The sequence below is a fragment of the Vigna unguiculata genome, chromosome 5 (genome assembly GCF_037176805.1).
Source record: "Vigna unguiculata cultivar grain cowpea cultivar isolate G323 ecotype 2 chromosome 5, ASM3717680v1, whole genome shotgun sequence".
Lineage (NCBI taxonomy): Eukaryota > Viridiplantae > Streptophyta > Magnoliopsida > Fabales > Fabaceae > Vigna > Vigna unguiculata.
The window spans coordinates 37,607,192-37,632,520 of record NC_140796.1 but is presented as its reverse complement, the minus strand read 5'-3'; the positions used below and the strand labels follow the sequence as shown (position 1 = coordinate 37,632,520).

The window sequence follows — 25,329 nt, the reverse complement described above, 5'->3', positions numbered from 1 at the left end:
TGCCAATGAGGATCAAGAACTAATGATCATTGAAGATTGTCGACAAAGAAATGATTGGCCAAAAATGAAAATATGCAAAGAAGCATAATTAGATTTGCTTGCTAAACGAAAGGTTTTTGAAAATATAGTTCGCACACCTAAGGGTGTGAAACCCGTTGGGTACATATGGATTTTTGTGCAAAAACAAATTAAGAATGATGAAATTGTTATATACAAAGCATACTTGGTTGCTTAAGGTTTTTCACAAAATTGATATTGAATTATGAAAAGACATATTCACTAGTATTGGATGCAACAACATTGCAATATTTGATTATCCTAGTTGCACAACAAGATTTGCATTTACATCTAATGGATGATGTTACAGCTTATTTGTACGGTTCTCTTGAGAATGATATTTATATGAAAATCCTTGAAGGATTTTATTTGCCTAACAAGGTAAGTTCTAAAGAGGGTTATTCAATAAAATTGAACAAGCTCTTTTATTGATTAAAGCAATCAGGACGTGTGTGGTATAACCGTCTTATTGAGTACTTGTTCAAAGAATGATATAGAAAAGATCTTATTGTCCTTGTATTTATATGAAAATATTAGAAAATAAATTTGCCATAATTATTGTTTATGTAGATAACATAAATATCGTTGGAACTCCTAATGAGCTCACAAAGGCAATTGATTGATAAAAGAAAGAATTTGAGATGAAAGATTTTTGAAGGGCAAAGTTTTGTTTGAGATTATAAATTGATTATTTAACTAAAGATGTTTTTATACATCAAGAGGCTTATATATTTAAGGTGTTTAAAAGGTTCTAAATAGACAAGTCACATCCATTATGCACTACAATAGTTGTGAGGTCGTTAGATGTTGATAAAGCCTCTCCTTAGACCTAAAGAAATGATGAAGATCTTCTTGGTCCAGAAGTACCATATCTTAGTGTCACAGGAACATTAATGTATCTTGCTAATTATACTTGTTCTGATATTGCATTTGTTGTAAATTTATTAAGCAAGATATAATTCTTCAACTACAAGAAGACAATTGATTGGAGTAAAATATATACTTTGTTACCTTAAAGGTACTACGGATATGAGCTTAATTTATCCAAATGATTCAGAAATAAACCTAATAGGTTATGCATATGCATGTTATTTTACATATCCTCACAATGTCACAATGGTTGATCACAACAAGGATATTTGTTCACATGTGGTAGCACAATGATTTCATGATGATATATGAAATAACCATAACAACAATATTGTCTAATCATACATAATTTTTATTATTACATGAGGTAATGATGTGAACCCATTTGCATTAGGACTGACTTAGGATCTTTAGGGTTAGAACCTTGTAGGAAACTTGGAAACTTAGTGAAAAGATCGATTAGAAAAAAGTTTGAAGTTCCGATCTGGCCAGTAATGTAGAAACGTCACTATCTTAGGTTGTAGAACTCTAATTGACGGGATTCCAAAACAGGGTGAAAGTTCACGTTCTAAAATATAATTTTGGCTTAAGAAACACTAATTTTGGGTGAGTGGAACGAGAGTTATGACTATAAGATAAGTTTGGGCAGAATGTTTTTTTTTTATGAATTTAGGTGAAGAAAGAAGAAAAGGTGAATATGAAAAGGTGAAAGGAAAGAATCACTCTTTCCAAGAGAGGCAACACACAAAGGATTGGGAAGTCCTTTAATATAGCCAATGGGTTCTTGAATCACTCAAGAATTTAAGAGAATCACTCTCACTAAGATAGAAGAGATAATTTTTGAACAAAACTAAACTTTTTTCATTGATAAAAATGCTTCAGCTTATATAGAAGTTTTAACCATTAGAATTACAAAAGACCCATAAATTATAATTACATCCCACTTAAGCTATTAATGATCCCACTACTTAGTGGTTGATTGTAACTAAAATTTTGGCAACCCAAAAGTCATCCCAAAAGCATTCAGCTATGCATCCTCTTGATCTCCCAAAGGTTGATTCTTAAGTTGCCAATAGGCCCTTATTACAACTTCAAAATAAAGTAAAATTAAAGCCCATTAATTAGTTAACCCAAAACATAATTTGGTCAGCTAATTTTACAAAGGATTGGACCATTATTTTAACAAACTAATTACTTAGAAATTGCAGCAAAGTGATGCATTAGTCATTCTCCATTTGGGCCATAATGCAATTCACAAACTTGGTCTTCTCTCATTGAAACTTAGGCTTGTATTCAAATAATATGGACTACACTTGTTGAAGAGCTTCCTTTGCTTTCCTTACTCTAGTCCTTGTCATTGGTCCCCCAAATTCTTCAAGTGGATCCTTGCCTTTACTCATTGTCACGTCTCCATCAGGTAAGTTGTGAATGTGTTTAAGGTCTATAATTTCAACATGTGTAAGAAACTTGTGATTATCCCCGACAAAGATGGAATCAACAACCATATATGAAGACAATAGTGTATTGTTCACTTGAAAGGATGATATAGATATCCAAAAGATTCATTCATGTGAAAATCTGACAGGTCTATTTATAAAGTCTTTGCCAAGAAGAACTTTTGAGCAATTGGTTCACAAGATTAGACTTTGTCATCTTAATGATGTAAGTTTACATGAGGGCGAAAAATATAATAATGTACTATTTTTCCTTCACTAGGTTTTTATCCCAAAGGATTTTTTCTAGTAAGATTTTAACGAGACACATTCTCTTATCAATGGACACCCAAGGGGGAGTGTTATGAATTAAGGTCATTCATTGATTTGATACGGTTACTCATATGATTGATCGTCATATGATTCATTGCTCTTTATATAAATATTTGTATTGACTATTTGATTTGTATCCATATCCTTTATGGGTTATATGTTGTATCTACAAATAAGACTCTTTCTATCAGTAATAAGATAGACAAAAAAGGTTGCTCCTTATTCTCTTATTATCTATTATTCCTTCTCTTCTTTTCTCCATTATTAGTGTTATTTTACAACAAAAAATAAATATTATGGATGTTCAGTTAACACAAAGTAATATGAGGTGTTGTAATTAAAAAAGTAGGTGAAATGGATTGTTATTGAAAGAGTAAAGTAAAACAAAATTTCCCTCTTCCATTTCATTTTCTCCATTTCCAACTCATGTTTTCATCCCTTTTTGAAGTTGTGCTTCCATCCCCAATGCACATTGTAGTCATTGTTGAGGTTTGAGGTTCAATAACACCAATAAGGTAAGGAATCTACCATAACCCTTATTGAATAGTCTCGAAATCATTAGTTTTTTAGAATCCCTCTTCTACATTAAAGGTTTATTGAAGGTGAGTTATGTTTTATCATAGTTCATCATTTTGGAGAAGGTGAAGAAGGAGTGGTGTGGTGTTGGAGGTAAAAGTTTGTCGAATGGAGGTGAAAGTCTTTGTGAATGTTTTACTGAGTTGAGACGATATGATTTGTTTTTAGGTGTGTTATTTGTTTCTAAAATTCACTAATTAATCCATTTTTGCGATGGTGTGAAAGAAGACTTTTGTTCTCACTAATTTAGTCTTGGTGTTTTCAATTTTAATTTTCTTCATTGTTATAATGTTGATTTGCTTTTATTCCTTATTTGTAGACTTTGAGTTTAAATCTAGTTTATGCTATAGTTTATGCTAACTCTATTGTTGTGTTCACCATTGATTAGATTTGTTGTTTTATCAGTTTTCTTTTTTCTTTTTCTTTTTTAAATTGGGTTTTTGTAGGTCTAATTGTTGATTTTAGGATCGTTTTTCGGGTAGTGTATTCTTACATTGCTATCATTACTTTGGCTGGTTGTTTTTCACCTCACAAAGTAATGTTTTTAGATTCTATTTTCTTTCTTTGATGTTTCAAACTCTTAGATTTGTTATATTGAATTTTAATTACTAGATATTAGACTTAAATGATTTTTATTTGTATAGCTATGATAATTTGTTGTTTTAGATTTAGTACACACTTGGTGAGTTTAGTTTGATTTGCTATTTTTGTATTTTCTTTGAACTAATAAGTTTCCAGTAACAGATTTTGGTTAAAATATAAGTTTCAAAATCTTAAGCATCAAATAAAATGAGACTAGAGGAGTAATATACATATATATATATATATATATATATATATATATATATATATATATATATATATATATATATATATATATATATATATATATATATATATATATATATATATAAATGAAGCCATAAAAAACACAAAAATATTTTTTTTTTAATTTTTAGACCCAACGCTTATACGTAATTTTTGTTGAAAATTTATTTAAATATCGATAATTTTTAACTTTGAAAACTTTTACATGTATGATACTTTTGTATTTTTGAAAACAATGATAATGAATATTGTAACTCTTGTTGAAAAATTGTTTAAATGTTGATAATTTTAATTTTGAAAACTTTTACATTGATACTTTTATATTTTTGAAAATAATGGAATGAATATTAAAATGACGTGAGTGAGTACTCAAACCATTATTTGGAATGATATCAAATGACACCATTCGTCATAGATATTTTAAAAAAGTAAAAAAAAAATATTATTTTTAATTTTATATATTTTTTGTTTTGAATTTATTATAAAAACGTTATTTTTATTATTACTTTAAAATATATTTCTTTATTATATTTAAGAAAAAGTTGGTGACACTTGAAAATATGGAATGATATGCTAAATAATAAAAGAAGTTTACGTATGATATGATGACACTTGTGTACTATTTGGTTCTTAAATTTTATAAAAATATTGATTTTAATCTCTATCTTTTAAAATTCATTAAAATTTATCACATGGCAAATAAATTTCCAATTTTTTCTTTAATTTATTTTAAAATTAAAATTGTTGTATTAGTCCACGCCTTTTAGAATTTACTTAAAAACTAAAAAAACAAACTAGGGATATTACCCAAACACCCCAATCTAAATTGTTTACACGTGTCCCATTCTTTGGTTTTATTGTCTTTTTCCTCATGCTGAAGTTGGTTTTTGCCTTTTTTCAGTCCATGAATTTAGTTTCAGTTTTACCCCCATAATCCTGAAGCTTTTCATTCTAATCAATGGGTTTATTGTAAAATTTCGTTTCCCGCTCATCTTTGCTACTCAATTCTCTTCTATGATTGATTGACGTATATCTACTTCTTTTCAAAATGGAAGATTATGGATTTATCTGCTACATTTCTCCATTTGAAATTGTCATTGAAGCCAACAGAGTGCACTGAAATTGCGTTTGGTGTGGTTCGTGCACTTGGAAGAAAGGGTAGTGGTGTGGATTTTCGATTTTGGTGGTGCATTAGCGATGTTTTGTTCGTCGATTTCAGTGGTGCGTTGACAAGGTTTCTATTCGTCTGGTCTTAACCACCCCCACTTCACTGTTTAGGGTTTTGCTTCACTCACCCTCACTTCACTTTTTGTGTTTTTTTGTTTTCTGCTAAACTTGGGTACTTCTTCGTTGATGGTGTAGGGTTTTATCATGAGTTTGATTCCCTTCAAAACTACTATGATGCCTTAATCGATGCCAAGAAGATCATTGACTATCAAGATCGTCGACTATTATCAAGTTGGTGCGTACGATTATTTTTTTTCATTTTTGAAGTTTTTGGATCCAATAAGATTTATTTTTGGCTACAGAAAATCATTTATTAAGTTGGCTTCTCTAAAAATCCTTTTTATTTTGTATTATTAATTGGTGTTTGTATTTTTGTTCTACGGTTTTCTTGATCAGAAACAAATACAATGTTTTCTTTTAGTAAAAGGATACATTTTTTTTTCGAGAGCTCTGTTTGATTATGATTATAATTTTTAGTGTTTATTTTTGTTCGTATGTGTGTGAATTTACATTAGTGTAGAGATTTGTGGATTCTACTTCTACATTTTTCTTGTGATTTTTCTCTTTCTATTATTGTTATAGGACTTTGTTGAGAAAGGTGGAATACTAGCTATAACTTTTCCCTAAAAGGTATTTTTTTAGGGTTTGTGATTTTGTTTCATTTTTCTGTATGTGCTAATGTTTTCTACAGCTGTTTTTTATGGTTACATTGGTGTTCGTCTGAAGTTTAATGGTAAGTGTTTTAGGTTTTATAATACATTTAGTGAAAATTGATGATTTTGTTTAATTTTTGGGTATTTTGGTACTAAATTTGAATTGATTGAGGCTGATGGATTTATGTAATTGAAGGGTTGAATGTTTCGAGATATTTGAAACGAGATCCTGAAAATTTATTGAATGTATGTTTGATTTAATTGATGGTAAGGCTACTAATTAGTTTGAAATTGAAATATGAGTTTCTGATGTTGAATGGAGAGCATAATTTATGTATTCCTTTTTTTTATTAGCTTTTGATTAATGCAATGGATTGATGGCCTAGGTTAAGTGTACTACTCACGTTCCTGTTTCTCTTGTGCTGCAGATTCAAATTTTCTGGAAATTAGAGTTTGTGGAGGAAGCTTCAAAGTGGTAACTTTCATCTTATATGTATTTTATTATGTCATCTGCATGGTGCTTGGTTCTTATGATTTTTGGGCATTCATATTTGTGAAGAATATCATTCATTTTCAGAAATTATGATCCATGATACAAATTAATTTTATACTGTAGGTTACATAGTGTTGCACATGGTATTGTTGTTGTTGCTTGTGTTTTTTCCCTCGGAACCAATAAATTTGCCAGGTGCATCCTTTCTACTTGATCTCCCCTGGTTCTGTTTGAGTATCTAAGTATATTTTTGCTTTATCGATATTCATTATTTTGTATATGTGTAGCCAAGGTAGGGATGGAACTGTAAAAATTTGGGATAAATGTTTTAGTTATTTAAATCTATTGGTTTTTGTCATAGGTTGTTGAGACCAAATTGTGGGTGTTTCGATTCGTGATTGGGTTGTCAATTGTACAGTTTTTTCTTGAAGTTTGATTCATGACATTCGATATTGATGCATTTTGTTAGCCAGTGGGATATTGGATTTTGGAGTTTCTATGTGCTGGAGGTATTGAATTAGCTTTAGTGATTTAATTGGGAGTTAGTATGTATAATTATTGAATGTGATTTTCTAATCTGTAACTATTATTTTAGAAATGTAATTGCTTGAGAAGTTGTGTGATTCGTGCATTTGTTTAGATTTGAAACCATTTGATTTGAAACCACTTGAGTTTCATATAAGCTAATGATTTGGGTCTTAATTGAATTTAAGGTTTCATTTGGTTTAGTTAAAACTTGGTTGGATGGCAGATTCAGAGGATGTTTCAAGATTAGTTGTAAAGTTCCAAGTAGAAACTGATATTGGAGGAAACACGGGATGTGTTCGAATAAAGTGAAGAGCGACCTTAATAAGAAATAAGTAGTTTTGTTGATTTCGTATGAATAAGTTGTGGCGCATTTTCTCACTAACTATGTATAGCAGTATATCAGTCATAGGAATAAGACATTTTAGTAATGGTTCCTTATACATCTCAATATCTTTGCGATATCTAATGGTTTCTTATATATCTTTTTATACATCTTAATTGCTCTTCAGTTTGTTAATAATAGGGGTTATGGTGGTGCAACATCAAATGCATGGTCATGTGGTGTTTAGAAATTACTAAAATCCCAATGGAAGAAGTAGCTGAATGTTGGCAATTCTGCATCATCTGTTGACAAGTCTCGGAGGAAAGGATGATATTATACTTTAATTCCACGTGTTGTTTAATGCAAGGGTATTAGTGGGCATGAACTTACTTTAAATCTTGACTTTTTCACAATAACAACATCAGTATATTTCAATATTGAAATGTTGCAGGCTTTGTGTGTTGGTTGTATTGCTACTTCGTTTAGTGCTTTTAACGTAGTGTATTCCTACAAAAGTGATCATTTGAGATATCTAAAATACTGGAAGCATTTGGTACTACTCATGGACTATAATTTGGTTTATTGTTGGTTTTACAAGCCAATAGTTATGCATAGGTTTTATGCATTTGGTACTACTTTTGTTGTGTTTATGTTTCTAATCAGTTGTAACTAATTATTACAATTACAACTGATTCTAGAAGTATATATAAACTCTTGACAAGCTCTCAGTGGTTAAATATCAAAATGCCAAAGATTCCTCAATATTATGGGAGTGATTCATCCCAGATTAGGTTCCAATGTAGGCATATTTTTCAAATATACTGTTAGTTTTATTTCTATTTTGCTTATTAATCCAAAGTTTTATGCACCTCTATTACTAATTTTTTATTTTAAAATTTTATTGCACTTTTTTTCTATATTTGCGCTCCTAACTTTTCTACCTCAAATTTAGTTTTACTGTGCGTTAATTCGGGCTTTTCTACCTCTGGTAATGATTAGTGTTTTTCAGTTTATGCATTATGTAAAGGTTAAAGTAAACCAATTTGTTCATTATTTTTGTGGTGCATCATAGTTCCTGTCAAATGAGTTCTTCTCATAATGACTAAAGATAGGTCATTTCTAATATACTTTCGGTCAAAAGAGTTCTTCTCATAATGACTAAAGGTTGGTCATTTCTATGGTTCAGATTATGGTGCAGATTGCAGTGCGAGGAAAGGATGATGGTGTTGTGCATCTTCATCTGGCAGTCATACAACCTCTATTGCAGTTGGAAAAAATGGAATTCCAATGAAGATGTACATACATGAATTCATGAAAACAAGTTGAATGGCTCCCAATTCTAGGTGAGGAATGACGTCTCCCCAATTGATTACTTTTTGATTAAAACCAGAAACTAACTTGATGCTTTTTTCTCTTCATGATTGTTGTGAATAAAGCACTTTATAGACTTTTTGAAGACTTTAATTCTATTGCCTTCTACCTTTTCACCCTTTTATGTGTTTAAGTTACAACTGTTCTATTTTGTTATTCTTGCTTCACATAAGCAATGTAAAACTCTAAATTATAGAGTACTCAAAATTTAGCTTATGTTTTGTTGTGCAAGAAATATTGGAAGTGGTAGCTGACATTGACTTGGCAATCAATCTGAAGCTCCAAGAAGATGTTCAGCATGATAAATGCCTTGATAGGAGAATTCAGAATCAGTGTGGGGATAATTGAATGAAGTCAATTAAGGGTATGTCTGTCAGATAACCTCTGCAGGGCCTATTGTTATTGAATGGCAGGACTTTTGTCACCTTATTTTAATGTATTTTGGTTGGTGTACTTTCAAATGACATGGATTAGAATTGGTTAATTATGTTTAAGAATAAAGACACAAGCTACCTTATGTTTGAAATTATATATTAGTCAGAAGTACTTATCAAATTTGTTTGTGGTCAAAGAAAATCCTGATCTAAAGCACATTTAACAATGTTAGTCATTCTCACATCTCATGATGCATGTGAGAGAACCTTTGTTTATTAATGGCATTCTTTTTAATTGCTAACTGAAATAATTATTATGTTCCTCTTGGAACTTATATAAATAAAGAAAAGTGTGTCAAATGATACATTGATACGTTGACTCATGGCAACAAATATAAATGTCCATAGAACCCTCTACCTATTCAGTAGCACTTAAGTTTTTCTTTTTCTTTCAAGTTATCAAATTTGAATGAATGAGTATGTAGTTTGATCAAGTTGTTGATGAACTTAATAATGGAGTGATGATTAATAATACAAGCAATCATGTTTATCATTCCTTTATTTTATATGTGTGTGTTTTATGTGTTTGTTTAATTAAATGATAAATAATTATTTAATGTGTGTTTTACCATTTGAATTCTGGAATAATTAAAAAATATGTGAAAGAGAAAAGGTTAAAGAAAATGTAATGTAAGTAAGCAACCAAAAGCCAAATTATCAGATAATGAAGAGATAGTTTAATGAAGAGATAGTTTAATGTTTGGTTTGATCAGATGATAAATAATTATTTCATTTAAAAAAAAAAGCAAGAGTTCCAATATTTTTAACCAAATTATTTTTAATTATTTTCCTTTATTGATAACAATGTGTAAACTAATTAAATATTAGGTGAAATAATGAAAAAGAAAAGATTAATTACGTTGTGTTGAACTTTGTTGAATTTTGAACGTGATAGTTTATAAAAAAATAAACTTTTTTAAGAAATGCAATATTCAAAAGTAAACGGAAGAAGTTGTTGTTATTAAAAAATACATGATTCTAAACAATACATGATTCTTGATTAGACAAAAATTCTGAATAGAACATGGTTAAGACAGTAAGTTTGAATTCAACTAGTATTGAGGTGACATAAATGCTAGCACTATTTGTATTAGTATATTATTTCAATTAATCATAGTAATAGTATTATTATTAATACCTGTAATTTTAGTAAATTTATTATTATTATTTTTATTATTATTGTTATTGGTATTGTTAATATTATTATCAATGGGAAAGTAGCAATTACCAAATTTATGTGGGGTGCCAAAAGTACAATGAAGTAAGAATCAGTGGCAAAGCAGAAGCATTTAGGATGGTGAACATTGATGTACAAATAATTGTCGAGGTAATTACTTTAATCAATTTTTCTAATCAAGTGATTAGTTTAATCAATTACTTAAACTTGAAACTGGTATTGATGTTCCTTTTGAAAACTATGTACGCAAAGCAAAAACACTCACCCTCAAGTGTTGTACTGAGTAACGATATTCTAATGTTGGATTTGGCTAGTGACACTGATTATTCTCTCATAATGACTTTGACGGTAGAAAAGAATGTTGTAGGAGGTCTGTTTTTCAAAATTTTATTGCATGAAAACAATGGTATTGAAAATTCCATCGCAGACTCATGTTTCTCTAAAATGTAAATAATTTTCTTTAATGTACTTTAAATAATTTTATATTTATATATATGTAATATATTTTATCTATAAATTTTATTATGTCTTTTACTTGCAGTATATATTTCAATTAATTTTGAATATTAATATTTCAAAAAAATTATTTACATACTAAATCACTTTATTTACAGAATTAAGTGATTTAAATACTATTATTTTTTATAACTATATAATTATACTTGTATATAACTTGTGGTCATGTCTTGATTGAAAAGGTTCAGATAAAAATTTAATTAAAAATATTTGACACAGAAATTAAAAATTATAATCTGAGACCTTTAGTTGAATAAAAAGTAATAATTTAATATAACCATTAAAATAATTAAAGTATTTGATTGTGACGATAAAATATATTAATAGTAACAATAATATTATACTTAATAAAAAAAGTGAGTGTGCATCATAGATATTTATTTGTTCCACGTTGAAATTTTATCAAATACTGTGTTTTTACCATTACTGGTCCTATAATATAAGATTAATTTATGTATAAAGTATTCCGGCTAACAATAATAATAAAGTAGATAAGCCAGAGAAACTCACATTTGCACAAATCTGCACAAATGCACACCAACCATTCTCACATCTAAAAAAAGTCTTTAGTTAGACTGTTTCAACTTAAAAATTGAAATTGGTATAACTATTCTATTTATAAGAAATAATATATAAAAAATAATTATAAATTTTAAAAACAATTATAATATAACTATTTGTTAGAAATATTTTAATATAATTTAAAAAATAAAATAATTAAAATAAAAATCCTACTGTTACTCATGTGTTTATAAACCTTTAATTTATGGATTAATAGTTTTTATGGCTAACGGATATATTTTTATTACTCTTTACTCCTTTGTCTCCTTTTGCTACCTATAAATACCACCTAGATGCATGGGTAAAGAAACAACAACAACAAACACTAGAGTTTTCTCTGAAATGTTCTTCTTTTCTACTCTATATTATCTGTACGACAGTGGTGTTCATAAGGTTCGGAGATCCTTCGCTGCTGCACTCGATCGATCTGACGGGTTATTGTATCTTGGGAGAGAAACGCATATGATAAGAAACACATATGATTGTGTATTGATATATTTGTTTAGCCATGTGCAGTAGGGGCATTTTCTCTCTAAGGATAGCGCTATGCGTGCCTCAACCCAGGCTATTTCTACTCCTTACCTTTTATCTATTATTTATTATTGTTATTATAATTGTTGATCTCTGATTAATATTAATTGTTTTATATATTGTCTTAGTATTATTATTGATTTAATAATTATTATTATATTATTTCATATTTATATTATTATTAGTATTATTTGAGTAATCATTTTCTAATTCTTAGAAAGAAAAATATTATCTTATTATTTAGATTTGTTTGATTACTCATCTGTATTCATTTCTACAATTAAAAACAATATAGAGTTGAAGACTGAAAGCACATTTTATGAACTAATGTGTTTATTATGGTTATAATTAAATCATCCTCAACTAAGCCTAAAAGTTGATGCGTATAATTGTTCTACTCCTATTGATAACAATAAATGAAATTATGTATAAATGAAATTTCTTGCTCATTGAATAATTTTTTTGTGATGTCTATAGCTCATGCTTATGTTGTTATATTAATTTATAATTTAATATTGTCTACTCTTACCATTGATAAAGATATTTTATATCATGTATATATTTTAAGTGTTTTGTATGAAAATAATTGTGAAATGTTTGCCATACTAAAAATATTATTGAGTTGTGAAACTTTGCATTTGCAAAAAAAAAAAAATTATCTTGATATTGATATGAAAAAAAAAAGACCGATGATAAATATAATATTTATCAAATTTATGAATTCAAATTTATTGTTTATGACATGAAATTAAAATGAATTATTTTAATTGATATCATGTTTAAGATCATGTAAATGCTGATAAAAGAAGAAATCTTCATACAAAAATTGAAGGGATGGTCAAGTAAAAACTAAACTTGTCTTCCAGCAATTATTTAAAAAAAAAAAAAAGAGCTTTTCATGTTTCTGATATTTAGAAAATTTCTTGTGCTCAACAAGGTTATGAAGTGGTTTCCAAGTGCAATAAGATTATTATTTCTAGACATGTGTTATGGTTAGAGATAATTCAAATTATAAAATTTTGAGGTACAAAATTAATTGAATAGAGAAGTGATGATACATGTCATTATAAATGAGTGTTTTTATGTGAAATTCATGATATTATTCATTATGTAACATCTTCATATAGTGTTAAATATAGTGCAACGAAAGAAAAAAAAATATTTTTTTTATATGGTAAATGTTATGCTTCAAGTTCTAGCTTGTCTTTGCCTATGAAATCATATAGGGTGAAACTGTGTATTCAGCTTACCATATTTTGAACACAAAAGATTATGATAAAACTTGTTATGAGTTATGAAAGAAAAAAGAACCACATTTAAAATATTTCAAAGTGTGGGGGTGTCTTGTAAAAGTTAATATACCTTTTAATAAAAAAAATCTTTGGTTATTTATACCGATAAATATCTAGAGATGTTTCCTTCAAATGATAAATTGACTAAATTTGTTTGTGATACCTCTAGTACTGTTTTGTCATCTAATGATAATATTATTTTTGTTTTTTCTAGTTGTGACAATATGTCCAATTTCTTGAGATTATTGAATGATATATATTAATGTAAATTGGATATTGATTCTGGTGGCACAATATCACCTATTGGTTATAGATATGTTTTAACCTTAGATGGAGGTGCACTATCATGGAAATATGTTAAAAAGTTGTTCTTTTGTCAAGCATAATTTATTTCTATTTTCAATGCATCCTGTTAATCAAATTGATATATTTAAAGTTTTTAGTAAAAAATGTCAATGAATAATTGACATATAATGATGAGAGACAAATGTATTAGAAACTTAATTACTCATGGTTATCTCTCTTGACTTTGTCAGGTCAAAAAGAAATATTGCAGATCTGTTTATCAAAGGGTTGATGCATCAACAATAAATATTTGAGTCGTTGAGGGGAATGAGACTATAGCCCATAAATTAGTTGCAACAATGGACACCCATCTCCACATGAATGACGATCCCATGGAATGGAGTTCAATGTGTAACAACGAAGTTGTTGTTGACTAAAGTACACCAAATAATTTCATTAAATTTTATGTCTCATTCCTATGGCGAGGTGTACTATAAATTGTGGCAATAATTAGGTTGAGGTATGTGCATTATTATGCTTATTTTATAAAATACCTCTTAATAAACCTAATGGTTGAGGTATGTGCTTATTTTATAAAATACCTCTTAATAAACCCAATGACAATTATTGTAGGGGTGTGAGTCACAAACCACCCTTTGAGGGTTTACCTAGTGAGTGTGATGGTGGACCGCCATTGTGAGACATAGGCAAGTCTCTAAGTGACACTCATGAAACAAGATACATGCACAAGGCCGTAACATGCACCCACTAATTAGAACATATAATGAACACCGATATTGTATGTGTTATTTACTAAAACCTGACCATAGGGGATGTAATTCAAGACAATCAAGTCTCTGCATTTTCCCGGGTGGAAGTTTATAAGCACTAGGTGTAAGGGTCAGACCCGGAAGGTTCCTTACACTGAACTACAATATTTTGTTTTAAAAGATAATATATTTTTGTTTTATTTTTTTAAATTATGTGGGGGATTGTTAGAAATATTTTAATATAATTTAAAAAATAAAATAATTAAAATAAAAATTCTACTGTTACTCATGTGTTTATAACCTTTAATTTATAGGTTAATGGTTTTTATGGCTAACGACTATATTCTTATTACTCTTTACTCATTTGTCTCTTTTTGCTACCTATAAATACCACCTAGGTGCATGGAAAAAGAGACAACAACAACAACAAAGACAACAAACACTAGAGTTTTCTCTGAAATGTTCTTCTTTTCTACTCTATATTATCTTTAAGACAGTGGTGTTCATAAGGTTCGGAGATCCTTCGTTGCACTCGATCGATCTGACGGGTTGTTGTATCTTGGGAGAGAAACGCATATGATAAGAAACACATATGATTGTGTATTGCTATATTTGTTTAGCCATGTGCAGTAGGAGCATTTTCTCTCTAAGGATAGCGTTATGTGTGCCTCAACCCATACTATTTTTACTCCTTACCTTTTATCTATTATTTATTATTGTTATTATAATTGTTGATCTCTTATTAATATTAATTATTTTATATATTGTCTTAGTATTATTATTGATTTAATAATTATTATTATATTATTTCATATTTATATTATTATTAGTATTATTTAAGTAATCATTTTCTAACACTATTCAATTCAAATAATTTAAAAATAATATTCAAAATTCCTTAGTCAAACATGTAATTAGCTTTTAGAATACAATACAAATATTTAATTATTATTTTTAACTTTTAATCACAAGAAATAATCATTTCAATTATTTATTTATGTCAACATCATATAAAATAATTTCTTAAATTCTTATCTACTTAATTATTATTATATATTTTAATATGCAAAATGTTTACATTTAAAAATGCATATAATAATACAATTATTTAATTCTATTTTATACTATTCAACTTTTTATTTCTATATTACACCTACATATTATATATAATAATATTATATATATAATGCATTTATATAAATGTAATAACAATAATACAATTTTCTCAAAACAAAAATTATAAAAAAAAACAACAAAGGCCTCTAAATATAAAGAAGTATCAAAATCATGATACTCTAACTTTTTTATTAGGAATCCCATCCATTTCACAATATATTTAGATTTTATTACGTTTACATGTTATTTTATTTAAAATATTTTAAGTTTAATTTTATATTTTTCTGATTCCATATGTGTCAATACATTTTTAATTATTCTCTATTTAAAAAAATTTTACTATTAACTTTTTGTGTTATATTTGTTTTGCAAAAAATCATATTGCATACCTACATCTTACTTTAACGATAACTCACATATACATCCTTCATTTCAATATAATATATAACTCAAAAGTTTATTTATAAATTTTAATCATATAATAATATTATTTTACTACATAACACTAATCAATTATAATGTCAAATTTATAATTTAAAACAAACTCATTGTCAAATATTAAGTTATAGTGTTATCATTATTTATTATTTGTAGTATTGATCTATGATGCAACGATATTTTAAATAGTTTAAATTTTGTATTATTAGATGATCTGTTACTTACATTTATTTGTCTTGTCTTATCTTTTCATTCTTAAAAATATTTTTTGGTTTTTTTTTCTCTATTTCTAAATATCTTTTTGTAATATATTTACAAACTAAATTAATACAGTAACATTATTTTTTTTTTGTCATAAATTTACAAATAAATAAAAAACTAAAGTATTTCATTTAATATAATATTTAACTAAAAAATTTAATTTAAAAATTTGATCATATATGTCAATTTTAAAATTTAAACAAAGTCATATTCAAATGTTATTTTTTAATCTTAATCATTCAGAAAAAAGAATAATAATATACACTTTATTATTTTCATTTAAAAGAGTAGTATAAAATAATATTCTTTTTTTAAAAGTATTTTATTACCAAAAATACCTATGATTAATTATTTTAATATTTTAATATTATGTATTATCATTTTGTACGATATTCATAATAAGAAATTTTTTAGATATTATATATATATATATATATATATATATATATAATTACACAAATATTACACTTAACTATAATTATATAAATAAATTATTTATTTAAAAATAATAATTATTATAATAATTTTCTTAACCTTACGTTCAAACAAAACAGAAAAAATTGATCCGTGCAATAATACCTTACCAAACACATTTTTTATTTAATATTGGTCTACCAAACAATAAGTGCAATAATATCTTAGGAAACACATTTTTTATTTAATATTGGTTTAATAAACAATATAATAAATAAAGAATAATAATCCAACCATAACTACACAATAATAATTCATTAAAAGTATTTTAAGAAACTAAAATATCTTAATCATCAATTTTCACCCATTCATCAATTAATGGCATCAATTACAAGTAAATCAACAAAATATTGTAAATGACTACTAAGATTAATATAATTTACTACTTTAATATTAAGAAATAGATGTTAGAAAAATACTTATTTATAGTTAAATGACTATTATTATAAAAATATACACAAAATTTAAAATTTAACTTTCTTATATTGTTATTCTAAAATTAAATATTGTATTTATAATCAAATATAAAAATAACACTTAATATAATAATATAATTAAGCTTATATATAATCATGTATACATGTTAAACTAATTTTGTATAATTTATATATCAAATTACTTCATTTAAATACTAAAATTATATTATTCTTAATATTTCACATAAATACTCAAATTTTTTAAAGTAATTTGATGTATAAATTTTAAAAAAATAATTTAATATATATATATATAAATTATAATTAAACTCAATTAATAATTTGATCTTAAATTCAAAAAAGATAAAATAGGATATTTTAAAAAAAAGAAGAGGACTGAATTAAATCGAAAATAATATGTGGATCAAATATCATTTTTAAAAAAAATGAAAAATTAAATTAAACCCTAAAATAATTAAAGACAAAAATAAAATAAAACTAAATAATTAAATCAATAATTAAACATCTTTCTCTGGTTTAAATTGTTTATAGGTTTATATCTGTATATGCTTCTATTGAAAAATGTAAACATCAATTTTATTGTATTGTATAATATGTTTACATCTTAATTTAACAACAATCCATATATGTATACATTTTATTTGAAATTAGAATTAGCCTTAATAATATTATTATTAGTATTATTAATATTGTTGTTACTAATAAACTAATATGTTTAAACTATTCTTATATATCATTAATTATAAATAGTCTTAGAAATATTAGGAGACGTGTCAAAATGCCAACATAGCAAAAGTTATATAAATAATACTGATAGTTAAATTAGGATAACATATTCGATTCTATTTAAATTTTTATTTTAATATTTATAAATTCATAAATAAATTTTAAATTTAATATTTAATTTTTGCTACAATATTTTTTATTTAAATTTAATAGTAAATTATATAAAATTATAGTCTCAAATAAAATATCATAATGAAATTATATTTCCTTTATTATCACATGGAATATTTGTTAAAGTAAAAAATAAAAAATAACAGAATCATGGCAAAATACACTAAAGTCATGATAGAGAAAAACAAAAATAAAAAAACTTACACTTTATTCAAGATTAACTTATCACAATATAAAAGTCTAATTATAGCACAATAAAGTGTATTTAAATTACGTAATAAAAAAATTTTACTAAGAAAAGTGACAAAGTCACATGTTTTTCAAAATTATTATATTTTCCTGACATTCTAAGTAATAATTACACTTAAAAGATAGATATGGATGTAAAATGTTTTTGTTTTGCGAGATAAAATTTGATCGAAGAAATTTTTTTGACATTTGACCAGAGAAATTTTCTTAGAATCATTTGCACAGGATTTAGGTACAAAGAAGTTAACTTTAATTTATCTAATCTAATCATAAAATATTATATAGATCATACAAAGTATACTTTAAAAAATAATTTCATAGGCTAAGACATATAATTAAATTACAAGTTATATATACGTATATGTGCGCACAATTAACATTCATTCTTTGATTATATATTAGTAAAAAAATATCATATAATTTATAATTATATTAATTTTCTTAATATAATTTAAAAAAAATAATAATAGCCGTACACATGCATATATATCAATACCAACATCTACTTATTATTATTAATGGTATTACATTAGTATTATTATTAAAAATTATTATTATTATTATTATTATTATTATTATTATTATTATTTTTCTTAAATAAATATTATTTATTACTAAGAATACTTGTGATTAATTATTTAATTATTTTCATACTATTGTTCTTTTTTTACAGGATCCATAATATTATTATTATTATTTGAATTATTATTATTAGTAGTATTAGTGTAAATATTAGTATTATTATTTTGTATTAGTATTATAATAATTATCATTATCATTATTGTGATTGTTATTCTTCTTATTATTTTGTTATGATTTCTAAAATATCTTTTATATATATATATATATATATATATATTTGTTTTTATATGAAAAAGTGTAAACTCTACCTCAACTTTTTTATGGTTTAATTACACATCACTAATCAATTTTATAATTTAAAGCAAATAAATTTACATCTAGATATTATCAAATTATTTATTTAGATATTATATATAATTATACATAATTATAACACTTAATATAATTTTTTTATTTAAATATAACAATAATTATATAAATATTGAATTAACGGTCGTCTTCCAATCGCATGCACTTTCATATTATATACAAGCAAACTTATTTTTCCAAGATGAAATCACAATAACGAATTTTGGAAATAAAATTATTTTTTCCAAATGAAATCCCTATAACGAATTTTGGAAATTTTTAGTGCACAGAAAAAAAAAATATTTCTTCACTTTTGCAACTATATTTAAACTTTTAATTAATATATTCCTCCAAAGATTATAGTAACCAATAACCATACAACATTTTAATACATAAATATGACAATAATAATAATAACTATAATATTATTTGTAACCAATTTATTTATTTGTAAACAATTAAAAAAACATAATATTTTGTTATTCCATCTAACAAAATATATATAATTATTTGTAAGTAATTTTAAAATAATCTATTAGAAAATCTAAAGTTATTTATAACCAATTTTAAATTATTTCATTGAAAACTATAACAATAAAAATTAAAATTACATTGATCAATCCTATTTCTAATAATATCTAACTCTAATATTTATTATTCGTATAAATAAAAATATTATACAATGATATATGTATAAAATAATTATTTACTACAAATATAATTAATATTTTTTTATTTTACAAAATTTTAAAAAAAAAGAAAGAAAAATACACAGCACCCGTGCGTACGCACGGGTATAGCACTAGTTAATTTAAAAATCACCTTAACTTTGTAGCTTATATTCTCCTTCGTGCCGCTTCTCTGCTCATGCTCTACCATCACTGACACGTACGCACCTGTGATTACAGATGGCGCTACCAATCAATTATGGAGTTAAGTTCTAATCAATTGATGCATTATAATTAAAAAAAGCCCCAATCAATAACACTAATTAAGAAACAATTTCAATTTCGAATCACCCTCTCTCACGACTGAAAACTCTGTGAAACCTTTGTGCAACCATCGTTTCGATCTCGTATGGAGGAGTTGCCGCTGCGATGACTGCTTCGGGAGTCACAATTGTCCCATCTCCGTCACGATGGCTGCGTTGTCGCGCAACGAAAGGTTATGTTTCCATTAAGCTCTAGCAATATTGGAGGCGCAGGCGCGATGCCTTCTTCTTCCCGGGTGGTCGCGCCTCTGGTTCGATTTCTTCTGGGGAAGCTTTTTGTGGTTGATGGAGAACAGGAGTAAGAACTCCATGAGTAGAGCAGCAACAACGACTTTACTGGAGTCCTCCGTGGGTGGTGACTGGGTCACGATAGCATGTGCTTTCTAACAGGGGAGAGGCTCACAACTTCTCCTTTTTCTCAGACAAGGTGCGTTGGAAGAGAACAAAAATGAGACATTTAAAAGGTTACACTATATCAATGATTTTTATTTTTTTATTAATTTTAAAATGTGAGCTACTGACAACGCAACCATTTTAATTTTAAAGTAAATTTTCACGTCGTTAGAAAATAGGGAAAATTGATGATTTTGAAATCCTACTGTGCAAACAACGGAATAAGAACAGGCTGAAAACATAAAATCAAAACAGAGGGGATGGAGTTTAACAAATAAGGGTGCTGCACTAAGTAAATTAATAGAGCTAATAAAAACCAAGGGTGCAAGCAGATGTAAAGAGGGGTGTGTGCGAAGCAAAACTGGTCAGCCCAACCATTTCTTCAAAACTGAAAAACCTCGAGGGTTTCCTCTTCTTCCTTCATGCACAGACAAAATTGCCTCTTGAGCCCGCAGCCGCTGCACCTTCGGCGAGCGGCCAACGTCGCTGCTATCACCCCCTGTTCATACCGGAGCCGTCTCCGCCGCGAACTGGTTCGTGCGACTTCTCCTCTCATTCTTCTTCCCCTACCCCCAAGACCAGAGCTCGTCTTCACCGCACCTCCGACGTCAGACACACCGCGGCATTCGGAGTTGCCGCCACGACGGCGTCGAGGTTGTCACTCGCCACCACCTGAGCTTCACCGTGATGTTGTTCTTGTTCAAGCTTTGCCCTAGTTACGCTTTTTGATTCCTCTGTGATTCTGTGTTGGGTGATAAAACGAGTTGAGTTTAGGAGAATGAGACGAGTTGTTCAATGGAGAAGAGTGGGTCTTTGGAGTGTAGGTCTTTAATAGACTCGGTGTCCTGTTTACTTTTTTAATCCTTTTAATTTCTTAAAGGGATTGCAAATAATGTCTTATCATAGCATTGTTTCGTCGGGAAATGATCTTAAATAATCATTAGTTTGTAGGTTTGAGTGATTAGTTCGTATGTTCTTCCCTGATGAATCCAATTTAGCCATATTTATATTAATCAATCCAAGACCAGTCCACATATAGCAAGAACAGAAATGATTTCACCAACCCTTTGTCGTGTTGTCCCTCTGAAACCCACCTTGCTCAGGTTGTTATCCCCATTTTCCACAACCCCTCATAGTGACACTGCCATCTTGGCGCGTCTGAAACACAAAGACTGGCTCACTCCGAAAGAAGCCACCACTCTCTTAACCTCCCTCACAGACGCTTCCTCCACCCTCTCCTTCTTTAATCTCTACACCTCCCGCAAGGACTTTGACCCCACCGAACCCTTTTGCACCACCCTTGTTGCCAAACTTGCCCATGCCCAACACCTCAACCCTCTCCTCACCCTCCACCATGCCCTCACCCTCCCTCGCCCCCAAAGACGCCATTTTTCTGATAACTTCTTTTTCACCCTTATCAAAGCCTATGCACACTCCTTTCAACGCGTGGACCACGCACTTCGCACCCTCCACGAAATGCCCTGCCCCCCCTCTACACGCACATTCAACTTTGTCCTCAACCTTCTTGTTAACACTCGTCTCTACTGTGCGGCACACAACCTCTTCCTCCATGCACCACAGCTCGGTGTGACACTTGATGCTTGCTCGTTGAACATCCTCATCAAGGGGCTTTGTGCCCAGGGGGAGTTAAATGCAGCCTTTCAGTTGCTGGAAGAGTTTCCTGGGCTGGGATGTAAGGCGAATGCACGGACCTATGCGACATTGATGAAGGGGTTGTGTGAGAGAGGGAGGATGGACGAGGCTTTTGGGTTATTGGAGAGGATGGAGGATGGAAGTGTAGATGCTGATGTGGCAGTTTTCAATATTTTGATTAGGGGCTTGAGGAAGGGAGGGAGGGTGGATGAGGGGTGGAGGGTGTTGGAGGGGATGATGGGGAAGGGTGTGTCCCCTAATGGCGGATCTTATAATGAGGTTTTGTGTGGGTTGGTTGAGGATGGGAGGTTTGAGGAGGCTAAGAAGGTTGTGGAGAGGATGGGGGTGGAAGGTTTTGTGCCTAGTTTTGAGTCTTATAAGGGTTTGGTTAAGGGGTTTTGTGAGTGTGGGGTGGTTGGGGAGGTTGAGTGGGTTGTTAGGGATATGGTGAGGAAGGGGTTTGTGCCCAAGATGGGGATGTGGGGTAAGATTGTGCAGTGTGTTGTTGAAAGGGAAGGGAGTTCTGGGTGCGTGGCTGTAGCTATTGATGGTGTTTCGGAGGATGACAAATGACAACCACCCCCATGAGGCCATTATGTGATACATTGGTCCTAGGATGTTTGTTTTCAGTCAGCTCACATGTTGAGGTCACATTTGTGTATCGTGCAGCCTAGAATTTATGTAGTCCGGGGATTACCAGAATTCCAGGTTTCAGTTCTAACGTATGCCCTATTACCTTGCTGCCTTGTTCTTATTATTTGCATTTAATTGCTTTAGTATATTCATCCTAATATATATAAAGATGTTGAATTTCTTGCAATATAGGCACACATTGTTTTGGATATTTGTGTACCATGGGAATATCTGTTTAGCTAGAGTTGAGGTAATAATAACATAACCTATGGAGCTACTCTAATTTGGTTTTATTATTTAGAAACTTACTCTTAGTGGCCAATGCAGATAATACCACTCATGGCTCTTACCTGACAGATTTTGAAACTTGGTAAGGAGAAGTATGAATGAAATAACCTTTTCCAAAAAGTATGGTGCATTTAATTGTTTGGTCACATAATGGGTCAGTTAATGTGTCTGATAATGGTTTTGACTATACTGCAGTCAAAACTGATGCTGGTGCAATTGTGTCTGTATGGAGCCCTGTCATAATTTTGTGAGAATTATTGCTTTAACATGTTCCCTTCTTTGCTTTTAACTTCGAATCCTTTTTTTATATATACTTATATTGAAGTTTTGGGGGCAAAAATCCTCTACTGATTGAAGTATATGGAATAACGATGAAGATGAATAATCTATGCTACAGATCCTGATCAAATAAGTGCCCAGTTAACTGCTGAAGGTGGTTATTTAGTACTGGATATGATGTTTCCCTTACTCATCTGAGATCTTTCATCAGCCATCTCTGAATCTATTCATTTTTTGTAAAGAAATGTCAAATATTTGTATGCATTGTTGTTTTATTTGATTTGGTGGTAATTAAAGTGAAAGTATTATTATACCACTATTTTATGTTATTATATCGTATGTTGCGATATTGATTGGGGCAGTTGTAGAATGTGATGAATATAGCAGGTACTTCTGATGACACAAATAGTGTGGTTTGTTCTCTTGGTGTAGCCAGCAAGGTTGTGCCGAGCACTGCACTGTTCATGTGTCTGCGTGAATTACATTTACATCTGCAACTGATTTGTTATTCACTGCCCCTTATCATTAAAATAATTGTGTCATTGTTTTAGTAAATTGAACTTGGTCAATTATTATATGTTCCTACACCTTGAAATTTGTGATAGAAATTTTATATTTTAACAAGTTATAAAATATTCTCAGATAACATGAACCCATTTATTAGTGTTTATGAAACTAAAAGTCCTATTGTAAAGGCTTTCTATGTGTTCATATGCATATACTTTTACATTTTCTTGAGTGTTTTCTCATTTTGTTCAGTTGAATTGCTTTATTTTTGTGTCATTTACATTTTAAGATCCACATGTTGTGTTTAAAAGTCATGTTTAGTCCTTTTATGTCATAAATTCCATGTTTAGTCATTTGAATTTTGTTAAAACATGTCATCTTCTTTGTTTTGTGATTTGTGCATAATGTAGTCCTTTTGAGTGCTTTTAATTTTGCAAATTTGAGTTCCTACTTGTTAATCAAGTTCTTAAGAGTTATGATTTTAATCACTATTACTACTACTACTTAAACTTGTGTTGTTTCATTTACTTTGAGTTTTGGAGTTTGTTTCCTTGATGAATTAGCCTTCATGTGTCTCAACCTTTGCTACTTTTGCTATTTGAGTGTCTTAGTGCACCATTAGCATTTGGCAATTAGAAAATGATATACTAACAACCACTTTTTGACAACTTCTCTAAACGTGACGTGGCATATGCTTTTTAATTGATTTTAATTTCATGTTGGCTTTTTAGAAGGAAGCGGGAGGAGAAAAAGTAAAAAGAGAAAAAGTAAAAAGCGGGAGTGGAAATTGAAGGAGAAAAAACAGAAAGCGGAAGTGTCAATGGTTGAACTAAAAAGCATCTTGTTTGTTGTCTTCAACCATTGATGTTTGTCTTCAACCGCCATTCTTCATCTTCAACCCCTATTTTTCTAAAAATCCCTATTTATTTTTCTAAAAACCCATTTTTTTCCTCTTTGTCGCAACAGTGTGGGTTTACCCATTAGACGAAAGCTTCGACAGTTCGGCGTTCGTAACCATTAGGTGGAAAGGAGATATTTTTGTTGTTGTTTGTAATGTTGTGGGTCTCGTCTTTGTGGTGAAATCTAATCGGGGTCACTTCTTCGAATGGTGCGTGGTAGTAAGTTGTATTTATTTTTGTGTATTGATAGTGAAGAAGGATGTGAATAGATGAGAGGCATCTGGTAGCACAAAGAAAGTATCTATGAGTGATGCGAAAGCTTGTGATAAGAAAGAGGTAACTTAGATAATAAATGTATATATGCATTAAATTTGGTATATTTGTTACATTGCTGACCTTTGTGTTAATTGTAAGTTGAAAAATTTATATATTTTTTAGGTCTGCATAGAGCACCAATGCCAAACCAAATACATTGTTGAAGCAAATGCTTACATAGTCATTGTGACAAACTTGAATTGACCCCTTTTCCTTGCCTACGGATAAAGAAGGAGCTCAACATTAATTGTGCCTTGCTAATAGAAGTTCTGAGTCGCTTGGTGGCGTGATTAAATTTGACATTTGAATAAT

At 28.9% G+C, this 25,329-nt stretch overlaps 1 protein-coding gene and 1 long non-coding RNA gene across 8 annotated transcripts; one reads left to right on the top strand and one right to left on the bottom strand.

The window, feature by feature from the left end:
• Nucleotides 1-19,722: 19,722 nt before the first annotated feature.
• LOC146886389 (uncharacterized) lies at nucleotides 19,723-20,507 on the bottom strand. The gene is made up of 2 exons (XR_014995296.1): nucleotides 20,079-20,507; nucleotides 19,723-19,955 (listed from the first exon to the last, which is right to left on the bottom strand). It is a non-coding gene; the product is annotated as an uncharacterized LOC146886389 (long non-coding RNA).
• Nucleotides 20,508-20,861: 354 nt separating this feature from the next.
• Nucleotides 20,862-25,088, top strand: LOC114184862 (uncharacterized). 7 transcript variants are annotated; one of them, XM_085673704.1, is made up of 5 exons: nucleotides 20,863-22,818; nucleotides 22,922-22,979; nucleotides 23,057-23,099; nucleotides 23,213-23,264; nucleotides 23,343-23,801. In XM_085673704.1, the coding sequence occupies exon 1, from the start codon at nucleotides 21,494-21,496 to the stop codon at nucleotides 22,667-22,669; it is 1,176 nt and encodes a 391-aa protein (XP_085529830.1). In that variant the 5' UTR covers nucleotides 20,863-21,493; the 3' UTR covers nucleotides 22,670-22,818; nucleotides 22,922-22,979; nucleotides 23,057-23,099; nucleotides 23,213-23,264; nucleotides 23,343-23,801. The 7 variants fall into 7 exon arrangements, with proteins under 7 accessions (XP_085529831.1, XP_085529827.1, XP_027928022.1 ...); XM_028072213.2 differs by having other exon boundaries at nucleotides 23,213-23,801; XM_085673705.1 differs by having other exon boundaries at nucleotides 20,862-23,099.
• The last annotated feature ends 241 nt before the right edge of the window (nucleotides 25,089-25,329 follow it).

Coding starts and splice junctions, on each gene's coding strand:
- LOC114184862 (XM_085673701.1), top strand. CDS start 21,494: ATGATTTCACCAACCCTTTGTCGTGTTGTCCCTCTGAAACCCACCTTG.